Below are 24377 nucleotides of genomic sequence, written 5' to 3'. Positions count from 1 at the left end.
TTTGATATTGAAAGCAAACTGGAGAATTCAATTATTCATATAGCTCCAGTTGTTGCGGCCACTTTGAAGCACTGTTCAGAAATATGATCTGTGCACTTATTAAATGAGGACAGTTTTGAAAATGCCCATCCGTTCTGTCCCATGAGGTATGGTTATAAAATTAAGTTTTGTTCTTACTGCTTTGGAGACATCTGTGAGACTGTGTAGATGGGCACCATACATGCCAGAGCAGTCAGACTTCAGTGGGAAGCTATTTTGTTAAATTAACACCTATATTAACCTCATCAAATTTGGCCAAACATAATGAATCAGAACATTTTCTGAAATGTACAGTGACATTGTTTCCTTGTAGCGATTGTCAGTGTGAAAATGGGTTCCATTTGCAATTAAAAATAAAATAAATAAAAGAATAAGAATAGAACAAGCAGAACACTTCCAGGATTCCATACACATAGAAAGGGAAGAAAAATGGGCTGGGTACTTCCCATAAACTGGTCCAAAAGAATAATAGTTTCCTCAGCTGCAAGCAAAAGTGTCCAGATTTCAGTTTACCTTATAAAAATTGGATGGATTAAAATTTATTTTACTTTGATTTTATTTCCTTGTTCATCTGCCCAAGGTGCACCAATGGGCAAGTTTCTACTGAACTACAATGAAATACAAAAGATTTTACAAAACAGAGAAGAGTGGATGACAAACTAAAAAGGCCATTCCAGCCAAGTGGAAAAGCTGGCTGACCAATGGCTTCTAAATGGAAAAAAAAATAGTTTATTTTGGGTCCAGTTGTGCAGCCCTTAATCACACAGGGAGTCCTTATTCTCAGGAATAAATCTCTTGAAGTCAGTGGGACTATCTGTATGAATTGGAGTAGCAGCACCAGGCTCTTATTAGCCCAGTGGAAATGCATGGTTATATCCTTACACGCTTGCCCTATTGTTTTCCATCTTGTTCTCATCAAGATGAACTTTATTTGAGAAAATAATTGTAGCAATTTGGGTTGATGAAAAAACAGTTAGAACCTTTTATGTCCTAATAGTATCTGCAACTCAATAGCCGAATAATTAGCACATGATGTAAAATTAGATAAAACATACAGAATCCAACTGTTCGTGATTAAGGCTGGTATAAGAAATAAATGGAGGATGACACAGATACCACTACAAATTACCATGTAAAGTATTAGTAATATTTGAAGTTTTTCTTTTATGTAAAGTGGTATTGTTGCCACCTGGATGATAGTTCATTTCATTGTAACAGAAGAACATTTCACAGACGCCCTTTGCTGTTCTTTGTATATTGACAATGATCTTTGAATGTATGTTGTATTTCTTTTTTAATCACAATTGATTTCTCTCTGAATGTGCAGTTTTGTCTGGTTTTGCCTTTCCAAATGGAACTTTTATAACTCCAGATAATAGCCACAATTTAGTGAAAACTCCAAGGTCTGCAGGCTGGATTATCTTAAAAAAAAATTGAATTACTTGAAAATTGACTTCATTAGTAGCAGGACTGGGCCCTTTCATTGTATGTTATGATATATGTTGTGATGTCCAAGAGTCATGAACCTTATTGTCTCATATTCAGAATAATCCTGGTTGATCCTTGCACTAATGCAACTGGAATGAACAAAGCTTTTGCTTTCAAAAAGATAACATTTGTCTCCCTCTTTGTGGCCCGATTAACAAATGAAAACTTTAAGAGTAGAGATCACAGATAAATAGCACAATCAGACTAGCACTACTTAAGGAAAAAGGGCTGCATTATTTATAAAACAAAACTGATTTGCTCAAACCAAGAACAAAAATGATGATTTTTCTTTAGATTATCTGTAGATTTCTGCAATAAATAAAACCATCCTACATGCCTGAAAACCAAAAACAAAAGAGTCAAAATACATATTGATAATTAAAATCAGTTCTTATTTTTTTATCCTTTAAAACCATGGACAAGAATGTACATCTCCACAAAAGTGGAGGCCAAACATAATGAATCAGAACATTTGCTGAAACGTCGAATGACATTTTTTTCAAGGTTGTTCCTTTTAGCCATTGTCAGCGTGAGAATGGATTCCATTTGCAATTTAAAAAAATAAACAAAAGAATAAAACAATGATCACATTGCACACTTGTTGAAACACAATCTTTGTCATAGGCACTATGATTATTCTCCCCGCTCTCTGCAGAACAAAAATAGAGGAAAAAGAAAATGGGGAAACAAAGACAGTTGAAAAGAAACAGCTTTTTCCCTTCTTTAATGTGTTTAGGCTGTGTGTTTATATCCTTTACCAAGAAAATTTCCCAGATGCTTAAACCTCAGATTGGAGTATTCATATTCATGGAATTCTTTACAAAGAAAGTACTTTATTTATATATTGCTATAAAAGGCCCCCAAATTCAATTAAATGTTCCATACTAATGTTGTTAACAATATAAGTAATTTGGTAGGGTAGTTTATTATCCATAATTCAGCTACAGGTGAACAATGGTTCAAGGCTTTCAATTGCTAAGGAAAAGACCTCACAATACTCACTCTGTGCAATATGAATGCTCAAACTTCCATATTCATATCATGCATATTTATGGAACATTTTTTGTAAGCTTAGCTTTTATAGCCTGTTGTGACATGGCAAATTTTCAATGATCATTAAGGAAAATCTATGAAATCAAGTATAGTACTACATTTCAGAAACTTCAGCTTGAAATGCAGCCTGATTCACGCCATGTGATTTAAAAAATAAAGATTTCAAAGAAAAATCTGAGCTACGGGTGGGCATTAACACAGATATCAGTAACCAACAGAACAAATCATTCAGATTTTATTAGGATGTCTTAATATCCCTGTTGATTAAATGGTGGATATTGAAAACCTATTTAATCAACAAACCAGGCACATCTTTTTTTCCCCACATATACCAGCTGGACACATACAGTGAAGGAACAACGTATTCCTAATCTTCATTCCATGTTAAGTAATTTTCAAGTGATCAGTCTCTCAGGAGTTTGGCAGGAGATGGTTGGAAAGCAGCTTTAACAGTGGTTGGGCTGCTGAGCATGGTGTTTTGTTACTCATGTGATCCAATAAAGTAAGCTGAGAGGAGCAAGCCCCACAGGAAGGAAGGCCAATAAGAGCACTGTTGACCCAGCAAGTCATAAGATATTGAGCAGCTGACTGCTATAGATAGTACTTGCTTAAAACCCTGGCACTTGTTTATGTCAGCAACTGGCTCTTATGTTCTCAGTATCTTCTGAATCCAGCACTTATGTAGAGCTAGTTAAAAAATGGGGAGCGGGGAGGAATGCAAAGGCTTAGAAAAAATGATGTAGGTCACATGGGGTTCGAATTAGACTAATTCTTTTTTTTAAATGGGTAATTTGTTTCTTGAAAAAATGGTTATCAAAATGTTTATTTTTCTGAAAATTGAGTTTGCATCAAATTAAAAATGTCAATATCCATTTCAACAACAGTCAGTGCCCTTTTTGATGAAAATTTCAGTCAATATTGTCAAAAAAAAATTCACAAAAAATGTTGGTCACTTGTTTTGCAAAATTTTCTTTTGAAAAAAGGTCCTATTAAAAATAAACAAACAAATTCTTTTATTTTGAAAAGGCTTTGACCAGCTATACTCTTAAGCATCCATGAGTGGTTTCTAGTCCTGCATTTGCAATAGGATTAATTTAAAATCCTGCATGAAAGCAACTGTGCTCAGCTCAACCCCAGTACTCATTTCAGTGCAGGGGCTGTGAGAGAGCATCTGCTGCTAACCAGTGCATATTTCACTACCCTATGAGCTGTTGATCACCCTCTGCCTTACAGGAGGTATCCAGCACATGCAGGAGTGGACACCTTTGTGGATCCATTTATGCATAGGCATACAGCAAATGGTGAGTATTCAGTGCTAGCTCTTAGATTCCTTGCATCTTTACAGCAGTACTCATCAACATGGCAGGATGGAGTCGAACTGAGTCAAACTGTACTCCAAGTTTAAGACAGGGCAGAGTCGGAAAGGTGAATTTTTCTAAGGTTGGACCTGCAAGGAAAGACTCTGAACCCCTAACCAATTGTAAATTTTCTGCCAGATTTCATGCCATGCACTGGTCTGTAAATACATAATGGAAAGAATTGTTCATGTAGATTGGTTCACATAAGACCCAATTTATTAAGAAAGGAAAAAGAGAAAAAGTCACACACACATAGGTTGCTCAGAATAATTATTTTTGTAGCGAGTCTTCCATCAGCTTCTTTTTGGGCTGGAAATTTCAAAAAAGTCTAAGGGAGTTAGGCATCTAATTACCCATAGGCTCCTTGGAAAACCCACCCTTCTTCTTTAAGATCAAAAGGTAGATGGATGTGAGTGTACTCACCGGCCTGTTGCTCTATACCATATACAGGAATGCTACTTAGAAAACAATATGAAAATATACTTTTATTGTGTTTATTAAACACAACTCTGTATCTGAAAACCAAGCAACCAGACGCATCACACCCACTGGGACTGGATTTGAATTTCTAGGATTGCTACAAAGTGAATGTTTCTTTTTGTGTGTACACAGGCATGTTTGTGTGTGTGAGAGAGATAATACAGCTCTTAGATAAGGGTTGTAAGTGCTCCTCATACCAAAGGCAGAACTGAAGCTAAATTAGTTCATCAATGACAGTAATTCTGCTAACTGCAGAACTACAATGGCCACTTTTACTAGGGCTGCATACAGTGCAGAAACCATCCTTATAGAAATATTGGATTATTACAGTTACTTAAAATACTGTATAAAATAGCAAGTCCATTCAAACTATGAGCCAGATGTTCAGTCTAAAGCAGCCTGAGTCCGAACGCCAGTTCACACCAGCTGAGGATATGGCCCTATGTTTTAGACTCTATTACTAAATTTTCAGGGAGAAAAACCTTCATATATCTCTGTTTGGATTCTACTAGAAACATTTTTTAGCCGTAGAGGAGGAACCACAATAGTTTGCGCGCTGTAAATAGCCTAAAATACAAGGACAAAAAATAACTCATGCTATTGGTATCTTATATTGCATCTAAACATCGGGGTGAAAAATCCTGGCCTCATTGCAGCCAATCAGAGTTTTGCATTTGGGCTAATATTTACTTCCACAAACTGTCAATGTTTTCCCTGGAAGCCCCATTCACATCACTGAAGCCCCATTCACTTCAATGAAGGTACTTCTGTTTACACCAAATCAGACTCAGGTCTGGGAGTTCTGAACAGAATTGTTTTTCGTCTATTAGATTCTTCTAATTTTCATGTAGGGCCCAAACTTGTCATCAACCTACACAAAAATCTCCCATTGATTTAAATGGGAGGTTAGCATGTACATCAAGTATAGTGTTGAGCTTTTATAGCTTCAAGTTTCTCAGTTAGAATCAGAGAACAAAATAAAGAATTGACCATTGTCCTAATATATTTATATGAGGAAAAACTTTTTTCTCCTATGTATTTTTTTCAACAATTTAACAGAAAATATATATGGCAAGCAGAGGTGGATGGGAAAAAGTGGGCGGGGGGACAGGGAGGAAATGTCACAATGTTTTTTTTTTCTCACCCTCTCCCCTTAAATTCAAAATTTATACAATTTTGAAATTTTGAAATGTAAAAAATCTCAACTAGCTCTGATGGCTAGGACTTGAGATCACTAGACCGTGAAGTAGCAGGTTATGGTAAAGCATAATTTCTCAGACTTTGTCCTAATGTTTTTTTAATCCATTCTGGTTTCACCTGTGAAAACTTTTTTTATAACAAGGAGACAGGAGAAATCTTATCTATACATATTTTTAAACAAGTGGCTATATAGGGTTGTCTGCTAATGTTTCTGTCTGATTGGTTATTTCCAATCAAGAATCAGCAAAATCAGAACTGTTTCTAGGATAGTCATGATTTAACAGATAGCTCTGATTTTGGTAATTCCTTAGTTAATTTTTTTTTTTTTTTTAAGAAAGTAAAGCTAGTTCCTTTACTATTTTTTTTCTGAACATACTCACTGATCTTCCCTTGGAAAAGATCAGCGTTATCTCAGAGTGAATAAAATTAATTCTTATGCAGAGAGCCAACACAAAGTCTATGGCACACTTTTGTCCCACTTAAGGACTATTTTGAGAGATTTATTGGGATGTTAAGAGGTGCACAAGGCTTGTGCTCATTCTGTACAGGAGTGAATTTTGACTAAGGTGAGAAACATTGTCTCAGTATATTCCCATATAATTCTGGAAGTACAAGATGCTGTTTTAATAATGAGCACTGTCTAGTAGAAATAAGAAAAGACCACATTAAGGCATTTTCTCATTTCCCCACTTCTTCCTTATTACCTTTTGCTGACACTATTTATTTTGGAAAGCAATAGATATCAATTGTTTTGTCTTAAATACATTAAAATATGGTTTTAAAATGTCAGACATAAGTAGCTTCCAACTATTCATGACACCGATTGAGATAAAACTGTGTTTATTACCCTTCCAAAGCAAGGATTACTTTAAAACGGTTCTACATCTATTGTCATAGCTCCTTCATGTGTTTTGACATTAATCCCATAAAATTATTTGATTCAGTATCTGTTAGGAATCTTAACCATTGGAGGAACTTTAATAATAATGGGAGGCAAAAAGCAAGCTCAGAAGTTATAAAACTCAGGTAGCTTCAGATGTGTATACTGGTCTTTGGTCTTCTGAAAGAGTTGGAAGCTATCTTACTGGTAACACTTTTAACTGTTAATGATTTCTAAACAAATATAAATACTGGTTTCTTGCTATCACACAATTAATTCCTTCATAGGCAATAACATACATGCAATCAATACATTAATTTATGGGGAGAAGACACAGAAGGACTAGTTTTCCAAGAAAATGTTCTGTCATCCAGTTAAATATGTGGCTTAGCTAGTACTGGACTGAGTTTGCAGTCCTATTCCACCACTCAAATTAGCTGGCTTTCAGATTATTTTTTTTTAATTTAAGTGTATAGTCTAGAGAACATTTCACACTTTTGGGGATAGCAGTAGTACACACAAAATTATACATTTTAGTCTAGTAAAGAATCATCAGCTCCCAAAAGTAGCTGTGTTTGCTCAGAAAAGCTAACAATCAAGTATGCTTGGACCACAATTGTTCATCATGTTGAAGATCTATTCTGGTTTAGTCAGACCCTTGCCGGCTTTGATTTCTGTTATTTCATGCAAATATTAATATTGGGTATCCTTGGCACAGATATAATAGGGTGTCAAACAGATGAGCGATCAAAACCTGTCAGGCCTTATGGTGTCATAACTTCAGACAGAAAAATAATGGAAGACATTTTGACTCCATGATTTCTGAAATGTTAGAAACTTTATGGAATCATGAAAGAATGACACAAAGACATACTAAGAATTTGCTACCATTTAAAATCACTTAAGCCCAGATCCTGCACAGACTGGGAAATCCCCCCACTGAGACTACACAGAATACATAGATTTAAGCACTTCAATCCTTGAAGGATTGGGGCTTAGGTTTACTTGTTTCGGACTTACAATTTAAATCCTCTTGTCCCTAAGGCCAGTTTCTGAATGACATTCTCTCTTATGTGGGTAAGATATATTCAACATTAGTAAGGGTGTCGTAATATGGCGCTATGGTCTAAATTCTGTGTTGTTTCATAGCCATTGCAACCCCATTAACTTCAGTAATGTTGCATGGGATGTAAATCAGTGAAGAACTGGGCCTGAACTCCTTCATGCGAAAGGGAAAGAAAGAGGATGAGATAAAGCTTATATAAGGCATGATCATCCATTGTGACATGATATGTACTGTAGTTGGTGCTGATGGAAATAGAGAAGGTAAATGGCACAAAGGTCTCTTTCTGATGCAATTAGATTAGATATTGCTCAAGGCTATATCAACAAACACAGAATATACATGCCATATGCGTACGGTATGTCTTATACTTAATTTATACTCTTTAATAATCGTAAAAAAGTATTAATTATACATATAAAATATAATAATTCCCTTTATAGAAAAAATTATGTAGATTTTGTTTGTTGTGATTTTTTTACATTATTATTATTATTATTAATTTGAAAATAAAAAGTCTCACTAAAATAGCAATCTGGAGCATTAGAAATATCTCCTCCTTTGCAGGGCCTTTATGCAAAGAAAACTACTCTTCAAATTCTATGAAGAAAATAAGTTGAAGTAGCAAAATGCCCCAAGACAATTGTCCTTTTATCTCTCTGTCTTTATAACTGATTGTGGACTTCAGAAATGATGCTTGAGTAATAAATGAAGAATCAAAGGATGGTTACCTCCAATACAATCAATATGTGTAATAACAATCAATAAAGAGCGGGGAGTTAAAAGCTTTTTTCTCTCCTCCTTGTTTAAAATTTACAAACTCAGTTATTGATAAGTACAGGTAGATTGTGTTTTGGCAATTTCAATGCACACACAATTCTAATAGCTCATACATTTGTTAAGATTACACCATTTTAACAGTGTGCAGTATACAGGTACTACAGACTCTGTATCCTTATCCAGTGTGTATTCCATGTTACAATAATAACTTTCCACTCTCAGTTATACACTTTCTAGCTAGTTTTTTAAAAACTAGAAAATAATGCTCTATAAGGTCCAATCCAATGCCCAATCTAATTCAAGTCAACAGGACAAAGACTCATTAACTTCAATATCTGTCCAATCAGAACTTTAGAACTTTGCCACAGCTCAGTACTATTTGATGTACATTTCAGTGAATGAACTTTTCAAGTTTGCTATTTAAAATACAAAAAAGAATATAATGTGGTTAATCTGCAAATGTCAAATCCAAACCCTGCACACCAAGGGCCAAAGATACCATATTCATTAGTGCATCCAGAGGGAACACTCATATAAATAAATTGAGCAGGATTTCACTCCCAGTTTGCCATGGTCACAGTACACACAAAGCACCAGTTACAAGCACCTAAAACATCCTACAATATGATAGGGTGAAGAGCCACCTTTAATTTTCCATGCATTGATATTTTTGATTGGGACCCAAGCTTACTCAAAAAAATGAAATAAAAATAAAAATTAAAAAAAAGATCATATATTTGGAGCAGTAGCTTATGCATCATTGTCCCTGACCATTTAAGAAAAATCCCTTGATTTCAATAAATACAAACATGAAAGCACTTGTGTTTTTAAGCTGTTTTGAAGATGATGGGCCAGAAACTAATTTTCAAAATATAAAACAAAGCAAACATTTAAACTTGTACAAAAAAGAATGATAAAAGCAACAAAGGAAAGGAAGAGCGGGCAACTTAAAAACCCTTTTTTCAGTCTTTTGCTTGTAGGTATATGTATGTAAGGGGAATTTCTGCTTTACTATGAGACCATCTCTGGTTTTGATATCTGCCAATTTTTAGACCAGACTTGAACTCTTTGTTACAGCTCTGATCCTATGAGTTTTAATTCTGAATCACAATATTCATACTTTGGAAGAACTCTCCCTTAGTACATATTTGTTACCATTTCTTTAAAAATTAGGGGAACCTTTGAAATTTAGTAAACTGAATTTGTGGCAAGATGAAATATAGTATTTCTTTATGGGGCCAAATTTTACTCTTTCTTACACTATCACGTTTAACTCAGAGCAGAATTTGACTCCCTATCTGATAGCTTCCGTAGATCTTCTTTTAGGCCGTGGTTCAACAAGGCATCTAAATACATGCGTTACTGTGAGCATATGCTTGAGTCTCATTGGCTTCAAAATTTACAGTTAAACCCATGTGTAAGTGTTTTGCTGAACTGGGTCTCACTGGGGACTATTCAGCCCTTGTAGGGGGATAGACACAATAATTAGCGCTGTCAAGTGATTAAGAAAATTAATCATGATTAATTGCACTGTTAAAACAATAATAAAATACCATTTATTTAAATATTTTGGATGTTTTCTACATTTTCAAATATATTGATTTCAATTAGAACACAAAATATAAAATATAGAGTGCTCACTTTATATTTATTTTTTATTACAAATATTTGCTCTAATTCTAAGATGCGGAAACTACAGAACCTGAACCACCAAAAAAGAAAATCAACCTTCTACTGGTGGCATCTGACTCAGAAGATGGAAATGAATATGCGTTGGTCTGCACTGCTTTGGATTGTTATCAAGCAGAACCCATCATTAGTATCTTCTGCAAATGTAAACAAACTTGTTTGTCTGAGCGATTGGCTGAATAAGAAGGAGGACTGAGTGGACTTATAGGCTCTAAACTTTTACATTGTTTTATTTTTGACTGCAGTTTTTTTGTATATAATTGTACATTTGTAAGTTCAACTTTCATGATAAAGAGATTGCACTACAACACTTGTACTAGGTGAATTGAAAAATACTTGTTATTTTTATAGTGCAAATACTTGTAGTCAAAAGTAAATATAAAGTGACCACTGTACATTTTGTATTCTGTTTTGTAATTAAAATCAATATATTTGAAAATGCAGAAAAAATCCAAAAATATTTAAATAGTATTCTATTATTAACAGTGCGATTAATTGCACGATTAATTGTGAATCATTTTTGAATCACTCGATTAATCACGATTAATGTTTTTAATTGCTTAACAGCGCTAATAAATTTCAATTGGTATTCTATTTGTTTAACAGTGTGATTAATCATTTTGGGCCAGATTCTCAGCTGATGTAAGTTGGCATCACTCCAATGGACTTCAATGGAGCTAGATTAATATACATCAATTGAGAGTCTGGCCACCGATCTAAGATTTTTCCCTAACTGAGGGCCAGATTCTGACAGCCTTACTCATTTTGAATACTACCTTATCCATGAATAGACTCATTGAACTTAATGGGGCTATTCAAGAAGGGAATACTGAACATGAATTAGGATATCAGAGTATAGCCCTATTGAATTATAAAGAGTTTTCCGATGGTTAATAACTTTTAAGCAATGTGAAAATGTCTGTCTATATTCACCACATTTCCCACTTCAGATTTATGGGACCCCTCTACTAATAGGGGGCAGGGAGGAGGCTGTTGAGTTGTTTTGAAGAAAACCTATTCAGAAGCAAGAAATCTAGGACACACAATGGCCATATTTTGTAATTCTGTTCAATAGTAGTATGCTTAAGAGATGTCAATTTCAAACCATTTAATTAGCTATTTTCCCAGTTTGGTGAAGTGTAACAACCCGTGTGAATTTTCACACCTAACTAAACTTGATCTTTACAGGGCAGCTGTAAATTTCAATTATCTTATGAGTACATCAATGAGTTTAGAGTTTCTTCCATGGAGGATTATTATTTGGTTTCCCAGCTGAACAACAGATGTAATTTTATTAGCACAGACTATATTCTACACTGACTTACACCCCTTCTAAGCAACTTGGGTTCAATGGGATGTATGGAACAAAAATATGAGCTAGTATTTTAGTAGTGTAAGTGAAACTTTATGAAGTCTTTTCTGCAGCCTGCATAATTAAAATGTCAGAACTCAGAGAAAATTTTGTTCCATTCACTATAGAGGGGGAAACACTTAGATTAGAGAAAAATACAATTCATATTACAGTGACCTGTCTATATCTTCTTTAACTTTTTCCTCTTGAAACAACAGAACTTTCAATAAGTGCTGAAATGATATTCTTAACAAATAATACACTAGTCTATCATAAGGTTGGTATTAATGTCTCTCTATTCAAACATGCTGAAACTGAATAGAACAGGTAACAAATAACAGTCACACATCCTTTGCTGAGTACAAGATAGCATCTCTAACATGAGTTGAAGATTTCTCACCATTTCAGATCTTCATCTATTATTCAATCAGACACTCCATCAGTTTTCAATACATTGCTCTTCCACTGTTTCTGCTTTTGAGGGTGTTAAACTAACACTTTCTTTTAAGAAAGGCATTGCCTCTTTCTTCAACAGAAATCCTGCAGTGTGTTTCCAATACATTTCAAAGGGTGCATTTTCTGATTGCAAAATGTAGTTGGATTTGGGGGCAATAAGGCCAGACTTCTGTTAGTTTAAAAAGGTTTCATTTTGAAATATGTATCTTAGGTACTGATCCTGTAGTTCAATGAGTGGAGGCAGCCTGCTGCACCCACATGGAGCCCTGCTGAAGTGAACAGGGCATTGCCCACACATATGAAATTGCAGGATTGGAGCTTTCATCAACAATAAGGTACATCACTCAGGGAATTCGTTCCTTAAATCCAGCTGTATCCAAGTGACATTTGAAGAAGGGAATCAAAACCAATGATGCTCCATCCAGGGGCATAAATCATAATTTGCTCTCATATATATTTTTATTGAAAACACACAGCAAAGATTACAGCCATAGAAAGTTGTGTAAATGAGACAATTCCATCAACTTTGCTTTTTTTTAGAAAAAAGACTTCTTATGTGAATACTAATTTTTCCTTAATGCCCTAACTGGGGGGAAATAAATGGCATATGCCTTCAGCTTTTTTTTTTCTTCAGTTCAATAGACAGAAGTTGAAATATTGCTTTATTCCGACTCAACACATAAAAGCACTAGACCAATCGGTTGTTCTATTTTGGAAACTCACTCTTGAGAATGGTGAACTGGAAAGTCTGGGGCACATCTAATAACTTTAGCAATTACCTTGCTGTAAAGGGAGTACGTATTTGAATACATTTTGTGTATACTGTAGATTTTGTTAATAAATCAACCAGTCTTCCGGCATTGAATAGGGAAGGCTATTTGGTAATTATTTACTATAGTTCATTAATTTTTTAAACAAACAATTTAAACAGACTGTATTTAAAAATAGTAGTTCATATGTCATTACTCAATTTAGGCCACTGTATTAGTGGCATATCATGTGCTGTGGATACAGGAGAAAACAGAAAAGAAAATATAAGAAAGCAAGTGCTTGGGACGCTGCAATCAGGAAATGATCTTCCTTCTCTAAAACCTTGATTCTCCAAATGGATCTATTTGGTGGAGCCCATGTGCCCTTGCACAGCCTCATTAAATTCAAGACAGGTTTTTCCAAATTCCTGGACCCACGCGTACCAAACCAGCTGCAGGAAAGGGGCCTTAAAAGTTCACAAGCGGAAGTCATGCTTAATTAAAATGACAGGAAAAACTGAACGTGGAAACAAATTAGGACAGCATGAACAAATATATGCTGAATATTGATCATATTGTATCTCCCCAACTGATTTCTGAACAAACCATACTAAAAATATATTTTAAAAGTGCTCTTTTGGAGTGCTCAAAAATGTCTTCAAAGTATAACATTTTCAAAATACTGTGATTTTTGTGACAAAATAATGTGGTTTAAGTTCCCAAAGGTAGAAAATTCATACCCCCCCACACACACACACACTACGTTTTTCTTCTTCTTTTCCTTTCTCACTGAAAATCCAAACTTAAAAAGCACAGTTCACAATGAGATGGGGCTGCGCAGTGGTTCTGAGCAACACCCGATCATTGCATCTCCTGCTCTGATGCCCTGATTTAATAAGATACTTAAGCACATGCTAACTTAAAGGTCATGGGTTGTCCCACTGACTTCACTAAGACTACTCATGTACTTAAAGGAAGCCACATGCTTAAGCATCTGGCTGAATCAGGGCTTTACAGTTGCTTCAGATTTTAGGTGGCTTGGAACCATACTTCAGAATTTAGATAGGAAAGATTGACCTTGTGTGTATGTTGGTTTGTTTTAAAATTATGAATCTGGGACCAAGCTACTGGTAGAATGGAGGGCTAATTATGGGCCTGTATTATTTGAGGCTACTCAAGAAGAACTTGCTCACCAGAGAATGAATCCCTGGTGGACAGTTCAACACAGCTCTACTTTGAAACCAAAGAGTCTAAGAATGAATTTGGCCTTTTTGAAAAATATGCATATCCCAAGCCTTCTAATAGCCAAACAGGACAGTTCTAAAACATACTGTAACTGCAACTGAATGTGTAACTCTGCAAAAGAAAAAACTACAACACCCTCCCCCTCCAAAAAAAACCCAAACCAAAAAAGCTTTAGATGTATGCTTTATACCTCCTGGAACTTTTCTTTCCCTTAAAAAAATATTTTGTTAAAAAACACTATGATATGAGGGCGATCGACTATTTGGTTTCTTCTAAGTAGATGCTTTTAAATTAATGCATATAAATAATTTGTATTTAATTTCCTTCCTTTCCTGTTTAGCAAAGCTTTGAGTGCACAGATCCTTTTCTCCCCATCCCCACTCTCCTCAAAGTCACTTGGTCAATGCCGAGTCTCTGTGTGTTTCGCTTTTTAAGATAAATTTTGCCTCTCGTTCTGATTTTGCCATGGGACTCATGGGCAGAAACGCTGTGTTTTCACTTGCACTGTTCTCTGATTCTGTGCTTGCCAGCTCATAGTCCTCTGACCTCCTTGCATCAGTCAGAATTCGAATCTGTTCCTGGACAGTTTCTAGCAATATTTTCACTTCCTGTTGTTCTGCTATAAGACAATTGCTGACTGGGGCACTGACATTGACAAGTTCAGCTGAATAGGAGTTTTTGCACCATTTGATGCCTGTTACTTCAGAAACATTTTGCATTTGCATGCAGGCTTCATCCAAGCCCACCGACGGGATGATGGGAACTGAGTTGGCCCTTGATGCGGAATATCCAACCAAGTCCTTTTGATCCACATTATTAAAATAGGGGGTGGTCTCTCGTGAAGGCAGTTGCATATTTATTGAAGTATTCTGAGGAGTTTTTAAACCAGTGGATGAATACCTAAAATAATAATAAAAAAAGAATTAGCTTTTTCATTTTGCATGAGACAGCCAGACATGAGAGGTTAATGAAAGCAATGGAAACATCTGCTGAGAAACTATCTTCCTGAAGCAAGGAGTAGTCACAAGTGGGGTGGTGTAGTGGATAGAGAACTTGACTGGAATTCAGCAGAGCTGCTTTCTATACCCTCCTCTGCCACTGGCCTGCTTGGTGACTTTGGGCAAGTTACTTCCCTATCTTCCTCAGTTTCCCCAGGTATAAAATGAGGATAATGTTACTTACCTCCTTTGTAAAGTGCTTTGAGAGCTAAGTATTGCTATTTACTTATAATAAAATGTGCAGTTGTATAATAACATTCCTAATCTGGCAAGCGGATTCCCACCTTCCTCAAGCATCAATATTTTTAAACGTGGATATTTTGGTATGAATTAGAATTTGGTAGTGTTCTGAATGTGCAAAGAAATTAACTTCAATAAACACATTCTGAGTCCAATCCTGCACTCCATACCCAGGTGTTTTTATGATCTGCACTCCCATTGACATCAGTGAGAGTTGCACGTGCTCAGTACTTCTGAAAATCAGATCACTTATTCAAGCACCCAAGTTTCTAAAGTTGGTCCTTTTTTTGGTCATATATGGCACGACGCTGGTGATACCGTACTGGGTTCTAGGAAATATTCCTCTGTTAAAAATGAGACGTCCCAGATCCTACATTAATTAAACTTTTGATGTAATTGCATCAATTCTGCTGTCGTTTTTGTGAAATTTCACCAAAATTTCCATTTTGTTTCTAAGTTGGATACAGTTGTGCTGATGAAAACTGACTTTCAAGGTACATCTACGCTGCACAAACCTCACGGCAGCAGGCAGCGTACGTACACTGCACACACCCTTAGCATGGGTATAAATAGCAATGTAGGGGGTGAGGTACTGCTTAGGCGAGTAAAGACACACCTGAACCCTGAGAGTATGTATCCTATACATCTGTCTACACACCCAAGTAGTGCTTCCCCCGTCTACAATGCTATTTTTAGTAGTGCCCTGCTGTTTCCCCGTTCCTGAAGCCTTTCCCCATCACTTCCCCCCTGCCAAAGCCGTCCACAGCACATGTAGCTACACACCACAGCATGGATGCAGCTTGCTTTTCACTGTGGTGTGTAGCTATAAATACCCTACATGCCACCACCAGTAGAGTGCAGTGTAAATATAGCTTCAATTGCAGCAAATACTTGAAAAACATCACTGAAAATATGTGCATTTTGAATCACTTTGGAAACTTAGTGACATGCCAAAATTCAGCAGCTCTCTTTTAATAAGAAACATTAATACAACTCTGCTTGTACAATAAGTTAATATTCCTATTAGCCATGATTGTCAGGGACTCTGGGTTTGATTCTGATCTCAGTTACAACATGGCAAATCAAGAGTAACTAAAGTGAAATCAGAGAAAGTGAGATCAGACTCAGGCCCCACATCTTTATTGAAAGTTCATTTTCATTTGTCACATTATCACGTCACTATTTAAATATACAAGATAAAGGCAAAATCTTACATGCTTTATACAAGAGTAAGGAAAGCAAGATTTGGTCCTAATGTAATTTAATCTTACTAGGTTTCTGAGTTCCCACTTCAAGGTCCAGATTCAACTAGGTATTGAAGTAAAAAAGTCACCATCTTGACTTGAATAGGACTACTCCATGTACTTAAGTAACTCATGTCACTTGGTCTTAAGTACATCATTTGGTATGAGTAGTTAGAGAACTAATAAAAAAGAAGAACAGATTCCCTAAAGCACATGTTCACTAGTGTTCCATTGAATATACTTAACTTGATTATTGCACATTGATTTTTGTATACACAATTCAGCATATCCACCTTCGGCATGTGTTATTGCAGTGGTCCTGCAATTCTACCCTTTCTCTACACTAACACCACACTGAATTGATTTAACAATAGTGCTTTCTGGTCTGTATCCCAAAGATTCCTGCCCAATACCAGCAGCAGTGCATTCTGGGTGATTTTGAAAGGCCTTTTGAGATACCTTGTGTATGCCAGGGAATTATGGGAGAAAGGACCAAACTCTGATGCTGCTTGAAGAAATGAGGTATCTTTTGTGTTTCACAGTGGAAGTATTAAAGAAAGTTGCAAAACAACTTTTGGGAAAATGATAAAGAAATACGTAAAAACAGAATGAAATTAGACATCTTCCAAGTCCATTTATCAAAATCACTTGTAGGTCACATTTCAAAGAATCAATATTAAATATTGATCAAAGAAATACATCTGTAGAGAGGACATCTTAATAAATAAATAAAAACAAAACAAAACAGTGCAGACCTGTTGACTTGTGCCCACTCTTGCTTCCTTTGCATTTGTTTACCATATTTACTTTCAAATCACTATAGCCGGAGTGGTCTCATCAGTTGCATTATTCATTTGTATTGATAATTCAGCCCCTAAATATACTTTCTGGGCTGCACCCTGCAAATGAAGGGAGTGAATTCTTTTAATGAATTTCACATCTAGTGATGATACGCTAGCATAAGCAAGTATGAACTCAGATATTGATATGAAAATGTTAAAATTTGCCAACTCCATAATATGGACTCAAGTCATGATATTTCGACCCCCAAAATGGCAAACACGTTTAATGCTCAGCACATTTCCATGGATCCTCCTTAAGTACAAGCAGATGTTCTGATCCTGCACTGGAAATTCATAGAATCATAGAATATCAGGGTTGGAAGGGACCTCAGGAGGTCATCTAGTCCAACCCCCTGTTCAAAGCAGGACCAATCCCCAACTAAATCTCCAAATCCCTAAATGGCCCCCTCAAGGATTTAACTCACAACCCTGGGTTTAGCAGGCCAATGCTCAAACCACTGAGCTATCCCTCCCTTGTGTCCATGTGGTTTTCAATCAAGGATCAAAGCTGGACTAAAGCATTCAATTTGTGGGTGAGCAGATGCAGGGAAATAGTAGGGAAATAAGATTTGAACAAGTGAGGCTCAACTTTCATTTGTGTAGGGGCTGGATCCTGCTCTTGAAACAGCAAACAAAATTTTACTGATTTTATTGGGAGCAGAACTAGACCCAGAGCAATCACAGAAAATAGGGCATTATTATAAAGATACAGAATGATACGTTTTAAACAACTTTCCCTTAAAGAAAATACTTATTATCTTCCTAAATAAACTCATTTTATATTTACTTTTTTGTGTTTCTGGAATGCAACTCCCTTCCTCTCTTCCCCTCCTTTGATTAAACAGAGTCACAAGAAGAAATTAATAAACATTTAAAATAAGTAATAATAATTACTTGTTTTATTTGTGTAATTCTTGGGGTGCTGAGTGAGAATAAAATTGAACAAAACATAGTATGCTACCCTCTCCAAATCCAGACACATTTTAAGATATATTTTATCTTATTTTAATACAAAATAAGTTGGCAGAACTACATTTGAAATGGGTTATCTTCTGCACAGTACAAATAACTTTACAGCAAACTAGCTCTAGATCTTGGGTTTGAGCCAAAACCCGGGGAGACGAAGGAGAATATTTCCATTGACTTTAGTGGTCTTTGGATTAGGCATTATAAATATGCACACACAAGGCATCATTTCTTTGTGTGTGTACACACACACACACACACACACACACACACACACACACCAGGATTCCATACACCCCATAACAGTTAATATCCTGAAATGTAAAAAAGCTGTCACCTGAATAACCTGCAGTCAAAATGCTGGTCACTTAATCAAAAATAAACTGTCACCCTCAGACCACAGTCAGTCTCTGGGGATGTGAATGGCCTGGAGATGCTTTGTTTGTTTATGGATCTAATTTAGAACAGGTTTCTCTACTATTTAATTAGCGGGGTGCACTAATTAATCAACTGATATTAACTCTGCTCAACAAATGCTAAACTGTCGGGCCCTATTTCAAATCATGAGACCTGGCATTTCTTGAAAGCAGCAAACACTTTTCCCCAAGCAAGAAAAGACAAGAAAATTCAGAAGATGGAGTACATTTGTGTAGCCTGGTATAAGCAATTATAAAAGCTCTCCTTTGCCAAAGATGAATGTGCAATCTCTGTCTAACCTGTAGTCAGAACTGCTGATGAATGAGCCCCAGAAGATGCAGAGTACATTGTAGAGTTTGCTATGCAATCAAAAGTTCAAATATTTATCTGGAAAACTTGGGGGGGAAATGCTTAACAAACATTTTTGCAGGAATCGACTTCCTTGTGAGAGCTACAGTCAATTGGACTGGAAATCTCAAGGGAATAGCAATACTGTGAGATTTCTGGTATCTTTTTGGGGATCAGAAATGGGTTTTTGTCACTGTGTTTGTACCTTTGTGTTTGGTCCAGGCTGAAACTCCAAAGAACAAGAGATTTAAAAATAAAACAAAACAAAACACTAAAAAATCAAAACACATCACACAAAAATTGTCATTTTTTAAAATGTAAACCATTTGTATGATTTTGCTCCAAAAAACAACAACCCCAGACACTTTTTTCAACCTACTGCACCATGCTTTGCAAAGACTTGGTACATTGTTTTTTGAAGAGTTCATTTTAATAAAATCAAATTAACGAACAAAACAGTATGATAGAAAGGAAATCAAAGAATCACATGTATCATCACACCTAACCCTGAACCATTATTACAATTCCTTTTTAAGGGCTCTCTTTTAAGAAATCACATTAGCTTTCAAGATTAAAATGTAAAACTGCTCTTCCCCTTCAAAAATAACAAATTTCAGAACATTCATGGAATTACTTACAAATTATTCCAGTGACTAGGGTCAATGTCTTAATAGGGTTGAAATCCATATATATAAATATGAAAACAAATAACACACACACAATTTATGTGGGTGTGAGTTTTTGTGCGTGTGCATGCTTTTCTGGATTTAGCTCAGTTGCTCAGCACTTTACAGGGTTTTACCCTTTAAAATGTAAACCAGTACAGGCTGGTACTAGTTGATTATTCAATACAAGGATTTCTTAAGCACCTCCTATGGTATCTGGGGTTCATGATAGAATTCAACACTTGAACCACACACATGATTCCCTTGGTCCATAAGCTCCTACTCCCATTTCTTTCAAATTTGGTCAGAGCACCACTCAGGTTTGGCCTGGCCGCCCTTCTGTCATGACGGAGGGGTGGTCATGCCAATTTTGAGTGAGTTATGTTGCAACCCTGTCAAAAGTAGGGGCCCGGGCAGAGACAGATGCATCATGGAGGTGAATGCCTGGCTGCGAAGATGGTGTCGCCAGAAGGGCTTTGGCTTCCTTGACCACGGGATGCTAATCGAGGAAGGACTGCTAGGCAGAGATGGCGTTCACCTTTCGAGGAGGGGAAAGACCCTATTTGGACACAGACTGGCTAGCCTAGTGAGGAGGGCTTTAAACTAGGTTTGGCGGGGACAGGTGAGCAAAGCCCACTGGTAAGTGGGGAACATGGAGACCTGGGAGATGGGTCGGAAACAAGAGGGAGTGTGGGCTATATTGGCAGAGAGAAAGGAGGGTCAGGACAAAACTGGGAGGCAAGATCAAACCAGTATCTTAGATGCCTATATACAAATGCGAGAAGTATGGGTAATAAGCAGGAAGAACTGGAAGTGCTAATAAATAAATACAACTATGACATTGTTGGCATCACTGAAACTTGATGGGATAATACACATGATTGGAATGTTGGTGTGGATGGGTACAGCTTGCTCAGGAAGGATAGACAGGGGGAAAAGGGAGGAGGTGTTGCCTTATATATTAAAAATGTACACACTTGGACTGAGGTGGAGATGGACATAGGAGATGGAAGTGTTGAGAGTCTCTGGGTTAGGCTAAAAGGGGTAAAAAACAAGAGTTATGTCATGCTAGGAGTCTACTACAGGCCACCTAACGAGGTGGAAGAGGTGGATGAAGCTTTTTTTAAACAACTAACAAAATCATCCAAAACCCAAGATTTGGTGGTGATGGGGGACTTCAACTATCCAAATATATGTTGGGAAAATAACACAGCGGGGCACAGACTATCCAACAAATTCTTGGACTGAATTGGAGACAACTTTTTATTTTAGAATGTTGAAAAAGCTACTAAGGGGGAAGATGTTCTAGACTTGATTTTAACAAATAGGGAGGAACTCGTTGAGAATTTGAAAGTAGAATGCAGCTTGGGTGAAAGTGATCATGAAATCATAGAGTTTGCAATTCTAAGGAAGGGTAGAAGGGAGAACAGCAAAATAGAGACAATGGATTTCAGGAAGGCCGATTTTGGTAAGCTCAGAGAACTGATAGGTAAAGTCCCATGGGAATCAAGACTGAGGGGAAAAACAACTGAGGAGAGTTGGCAGTTTTTCAAAGGGACACTATTAAGGGCCCAAAAGCAAGCTATTCCGCTGGTTAGGAAAGATAGAAAATGTGGCAAAAGACCACCTTGGCTTAACCACGAGATCTTGCATGATCTAAAAAATAAAAAGGAGTCATATAAAAAATGGAAACTAGGACAGATTACAAAGGATGAATATAGGCAAACAACACAGGAATGCAGGGGCAAGATTAGAAAGGCAAAGGCACAAAATGAGCTCAAACTAGCTACGGGAATAAAGGGAAACAAAAAGACTTTTTATCAATACATTAGAAGCAAGAGGAAGACCAAAGACAGGGTAGGCCCACTGCTCAGTGAAGAGGGAGAAACAGTAACAGGAAACTTGGAAATGGCAGAGACGCTTAATGACTTCTTTGTTTCGGTCTTCACCGAGAAGTCTGAAGGAATGCCTAACATAGTGAATGCTAATGGGAAGGGGGTAGGTTTAGAAGATAAAATAAAAAAAGAACAAGTTAAAAATCACTTAGAAAAGTTAGATGCCTGCAAGTCACCAGGGCCTGATGAAATGCATCCTAGAATACTCAAGGAGCTAACAGAGGAGGTATCTGAGCCTCTAGCTATTATCTTTGGAAAATCATGGGAGACGGGAAAGATTCCAGAAGACTGGAAAAGGGCAAATATAGTGCCCATCTATAAAAAGGGAAATAAAAATAACCCAGGAAACTACAGACCAGTTAGTTTAACTTCTGTGCCAGGGAAGATAATGGAGCAAGTAATTAAGGAAATCACCTGCAAACATTTGGAAGGTGGTAAGGTGATAGGGAATAGCCAGCATGGATTTGTAAAGAACAAATCGTGTCAAACCAATCTGATAGCTTTCTTTGATCGGATAACAAGTCTTATGGATAAGGGAGAAGCTGTGGATGTGGTATACCTAGACTTTAGTAAGGCATTTGATACAGTCTCGCATGATATTCTTATCAATAAACTAGGCAAATACCATTTAGATGGGGCTACTATAAGGTGGGTGCATAACTGGCTGGATAACCATACTCAGAGAGTTGTTGTTAATGGTTCACAATCCTGCTGGAAAGGCATAACAAGTGGGGTTCCACAAGGGTCTGTTTTGGGAACGTCTCTGTTCAATATCTTCATTAACCACTTAGATATTGGCATAGAAAGTACACTTATTAAGTTTGCGGATGATACCAAACTGGGAGGGATTGCAACTGCTTTGGAGGACAGGGTCATAATTCAAAATGATCTGGACAAATTGAAGAAATGGTCTGAGTTAAACAGGATGAAGTTTAACAAAGACAAATGCAAAGTGCTCTACTTAGGAAGAAAAAAATCAGTTTCACACATACAGAATGGGAAGAGACTGTCTAGGAAGGAGTACAGCAGAAAAGGATCTAGGGGTTATAGTGGACCACAAGTTAAATATTGGTCAGCAGTGTGATACTGTTGCAAAAAAAGCAAACATGATTCTGGGATGTATTAACAGGTGTTTGTGAGCAAGACACGAGAAGTCATTCTTCCACTCTACTCTGCTCTGGTTAGGCCTCAGCTGGAGTATTGTGTCCAGTTCTGGGCACCGCATTTCAAGAAAGATGTGGAGAAATTGGAGAGGGTCCACAGAAGAGCAATAAGAATGATTAAAGGGCTTGAGAACATGACCTATGAAGGAAAGCTGAAAGAATTGGGTTTGTTTAGTTTGGAAAAGAGAAGACTGAGAGGGGACATGATAGCAGTTTTCAGGTATTTAAAAGAGTGTCATAAGGAGGAGGGAGAAAACTTGTTCATCTTAGCCTCTAAGGATAGAACAAGAAGCAATGGGCTTAAACTGCAGCAAGGGAGGTCTAGGTTGGACATTAGGAAAAAGTTCCTAACTGTCAGGGTGGTTAAACACTGGAATAAATTGCCTAGGGAGGTTGTGGAATCTCCATCTCTGGAGATATTTAAGAGTAGGTTAGATAAAGGTCTATCAGGGATGGTCTAGACAGTATTTGGTCCTGCCATGAGGGCAGGGGACTGGACTCGATGACCTCTTGAGGTCCCTTCCAGTCCTAGAATCTATGAATCTATGAAAACCCTGTGCTACTCAGACAAAAAGTGGGTCAGGACCTGGCCCAAGTGGCCCCCTGAGCTCTGTGGCCTGTAAGATACCCAAGGAGTTGTCCATTGACTCAAAGATTTTAAGGCCAGAGCAGCCCTATGTGATAATCTTTCCAGTCTGACTTCACACATAAAACAGTCTATAGAAGTTCACCTGCTAATTTTTGAGTCAAGGCCACTATCTTCTGGATGACCTAGACAACAGCATAACTTTTAGAAACACATCCGATCCTGATTAAAAGTTGCCAAGTGACAGAGAATTCATCACATCCCTAGGTAAGTTGCTCTAACAGAGAGTTGATCAATAAATTTCTTGCAAAATTCTTTGGTTTTGTCAAATCAGCATTTTCTGACAAAAAATGATTTGACAAAATCAAAAAGTTTAGCAACAACACATTGATTCCATCCACATTTTTAGTGAAAAATTATCACAACATTTTGTTTCAATAATGTCAAAACAGTTGAAATAAAGTGTTTTGACTTTTCTGAATGAAGTGTTTTGACTGAATGAAATATTGCAGAATATTTCATGTTGTGAAAAATTCTATGAATTTTACTTTTTGACCTAATTTGGGACAAAAAGAAATGTCTACATCTCAGAAATTCACAAAGGACAGAAATTACATTTTTGACCAACTGTATTCCAATGGTTAATTTACCCTCACCATTAAAATTTTGCACCTCATTTCCACTTTGAGATTTTTCTACTAGCTTTAGTTTTCTGCCATTGGGTGTTGTCATGCCTTTGTCTGCTACATTAAAGCCTTCCCCACTAACACACTGTCAGAAACCTTCACAACATGTAGTCACTTATAGATATTGATGAAGTCATGTCTTAACCTTCTCTTTGATAAATTAAGTAGATTGAGCTTAAGTTTCTCACTTCCAGACCTCAAATCATTTTTGTGGCTCCTTTCTGAACCCTTTTCAAATTTCAACTCCAGTGGGTACTTACTTTAAAAAAGAGATCAAGTCCAATAAAATATAATATCAACCAAAAACCACCACCATAAACTAACAGAACCAGTTAATAAAACAGATATACTGAGACATCAATGGAAGGAATGTTGTCTTTTTAGGGCTGAATGTATAAGAGAGAATTCAGAGAAGAGTTTCTGTTAATCAGACTGCTCAGATGGATAAAGCAAAAAGACTAACACACAGCACTGCTGAAGAGCCATCTACAATTTA

General features: G+C 36.7%; 1 protein-coding gene across 2 annotated transcripts in view; it reads right to left on the bottom strand.

Annotated features, from left to right (window-relative positions):
• Positions 1-11654: 11654 nt before the first annotated feature.
• Positions 11655-24377, bottom strand: part of NRG3 (neuregulin 3) — an 871038-nt gene continuing 858315 nt past the window's right edge. For both annotated transcript variants that reach the window (XM_054036194.1, XM_054036195.1), the window contains exon 9: positions 11655-14731. In XM_054036194.1, coding sequence (XP_053892169.1) covers positions 14224-14731 — 508 coding nt within the window. In that variant the 3' untranslated portion in view covers positions 11655-14223. The remainder of the gene's footprint in view (positions 14732-24377) is intronic.

This window comes from Malaclemys terrapin, chromosome 7 (genome assembly GCF_027887155.1).
Source record: "Malaclemys terrapin pileata isolate rMalTer1 chromosome 7, rMalTer1.hap1, whole genome shotgun sequence".
Taxonomy (NCBI): Eukaryota; Metazoa; Chordata; order Testudines; family Emydidae; genus Malaclemys; species Malaclemys terrapin.
Note: the sequence above shows the minus strand (reverse complement) of the source record. Positions and strands in the feature narration are given on the sequence as shown.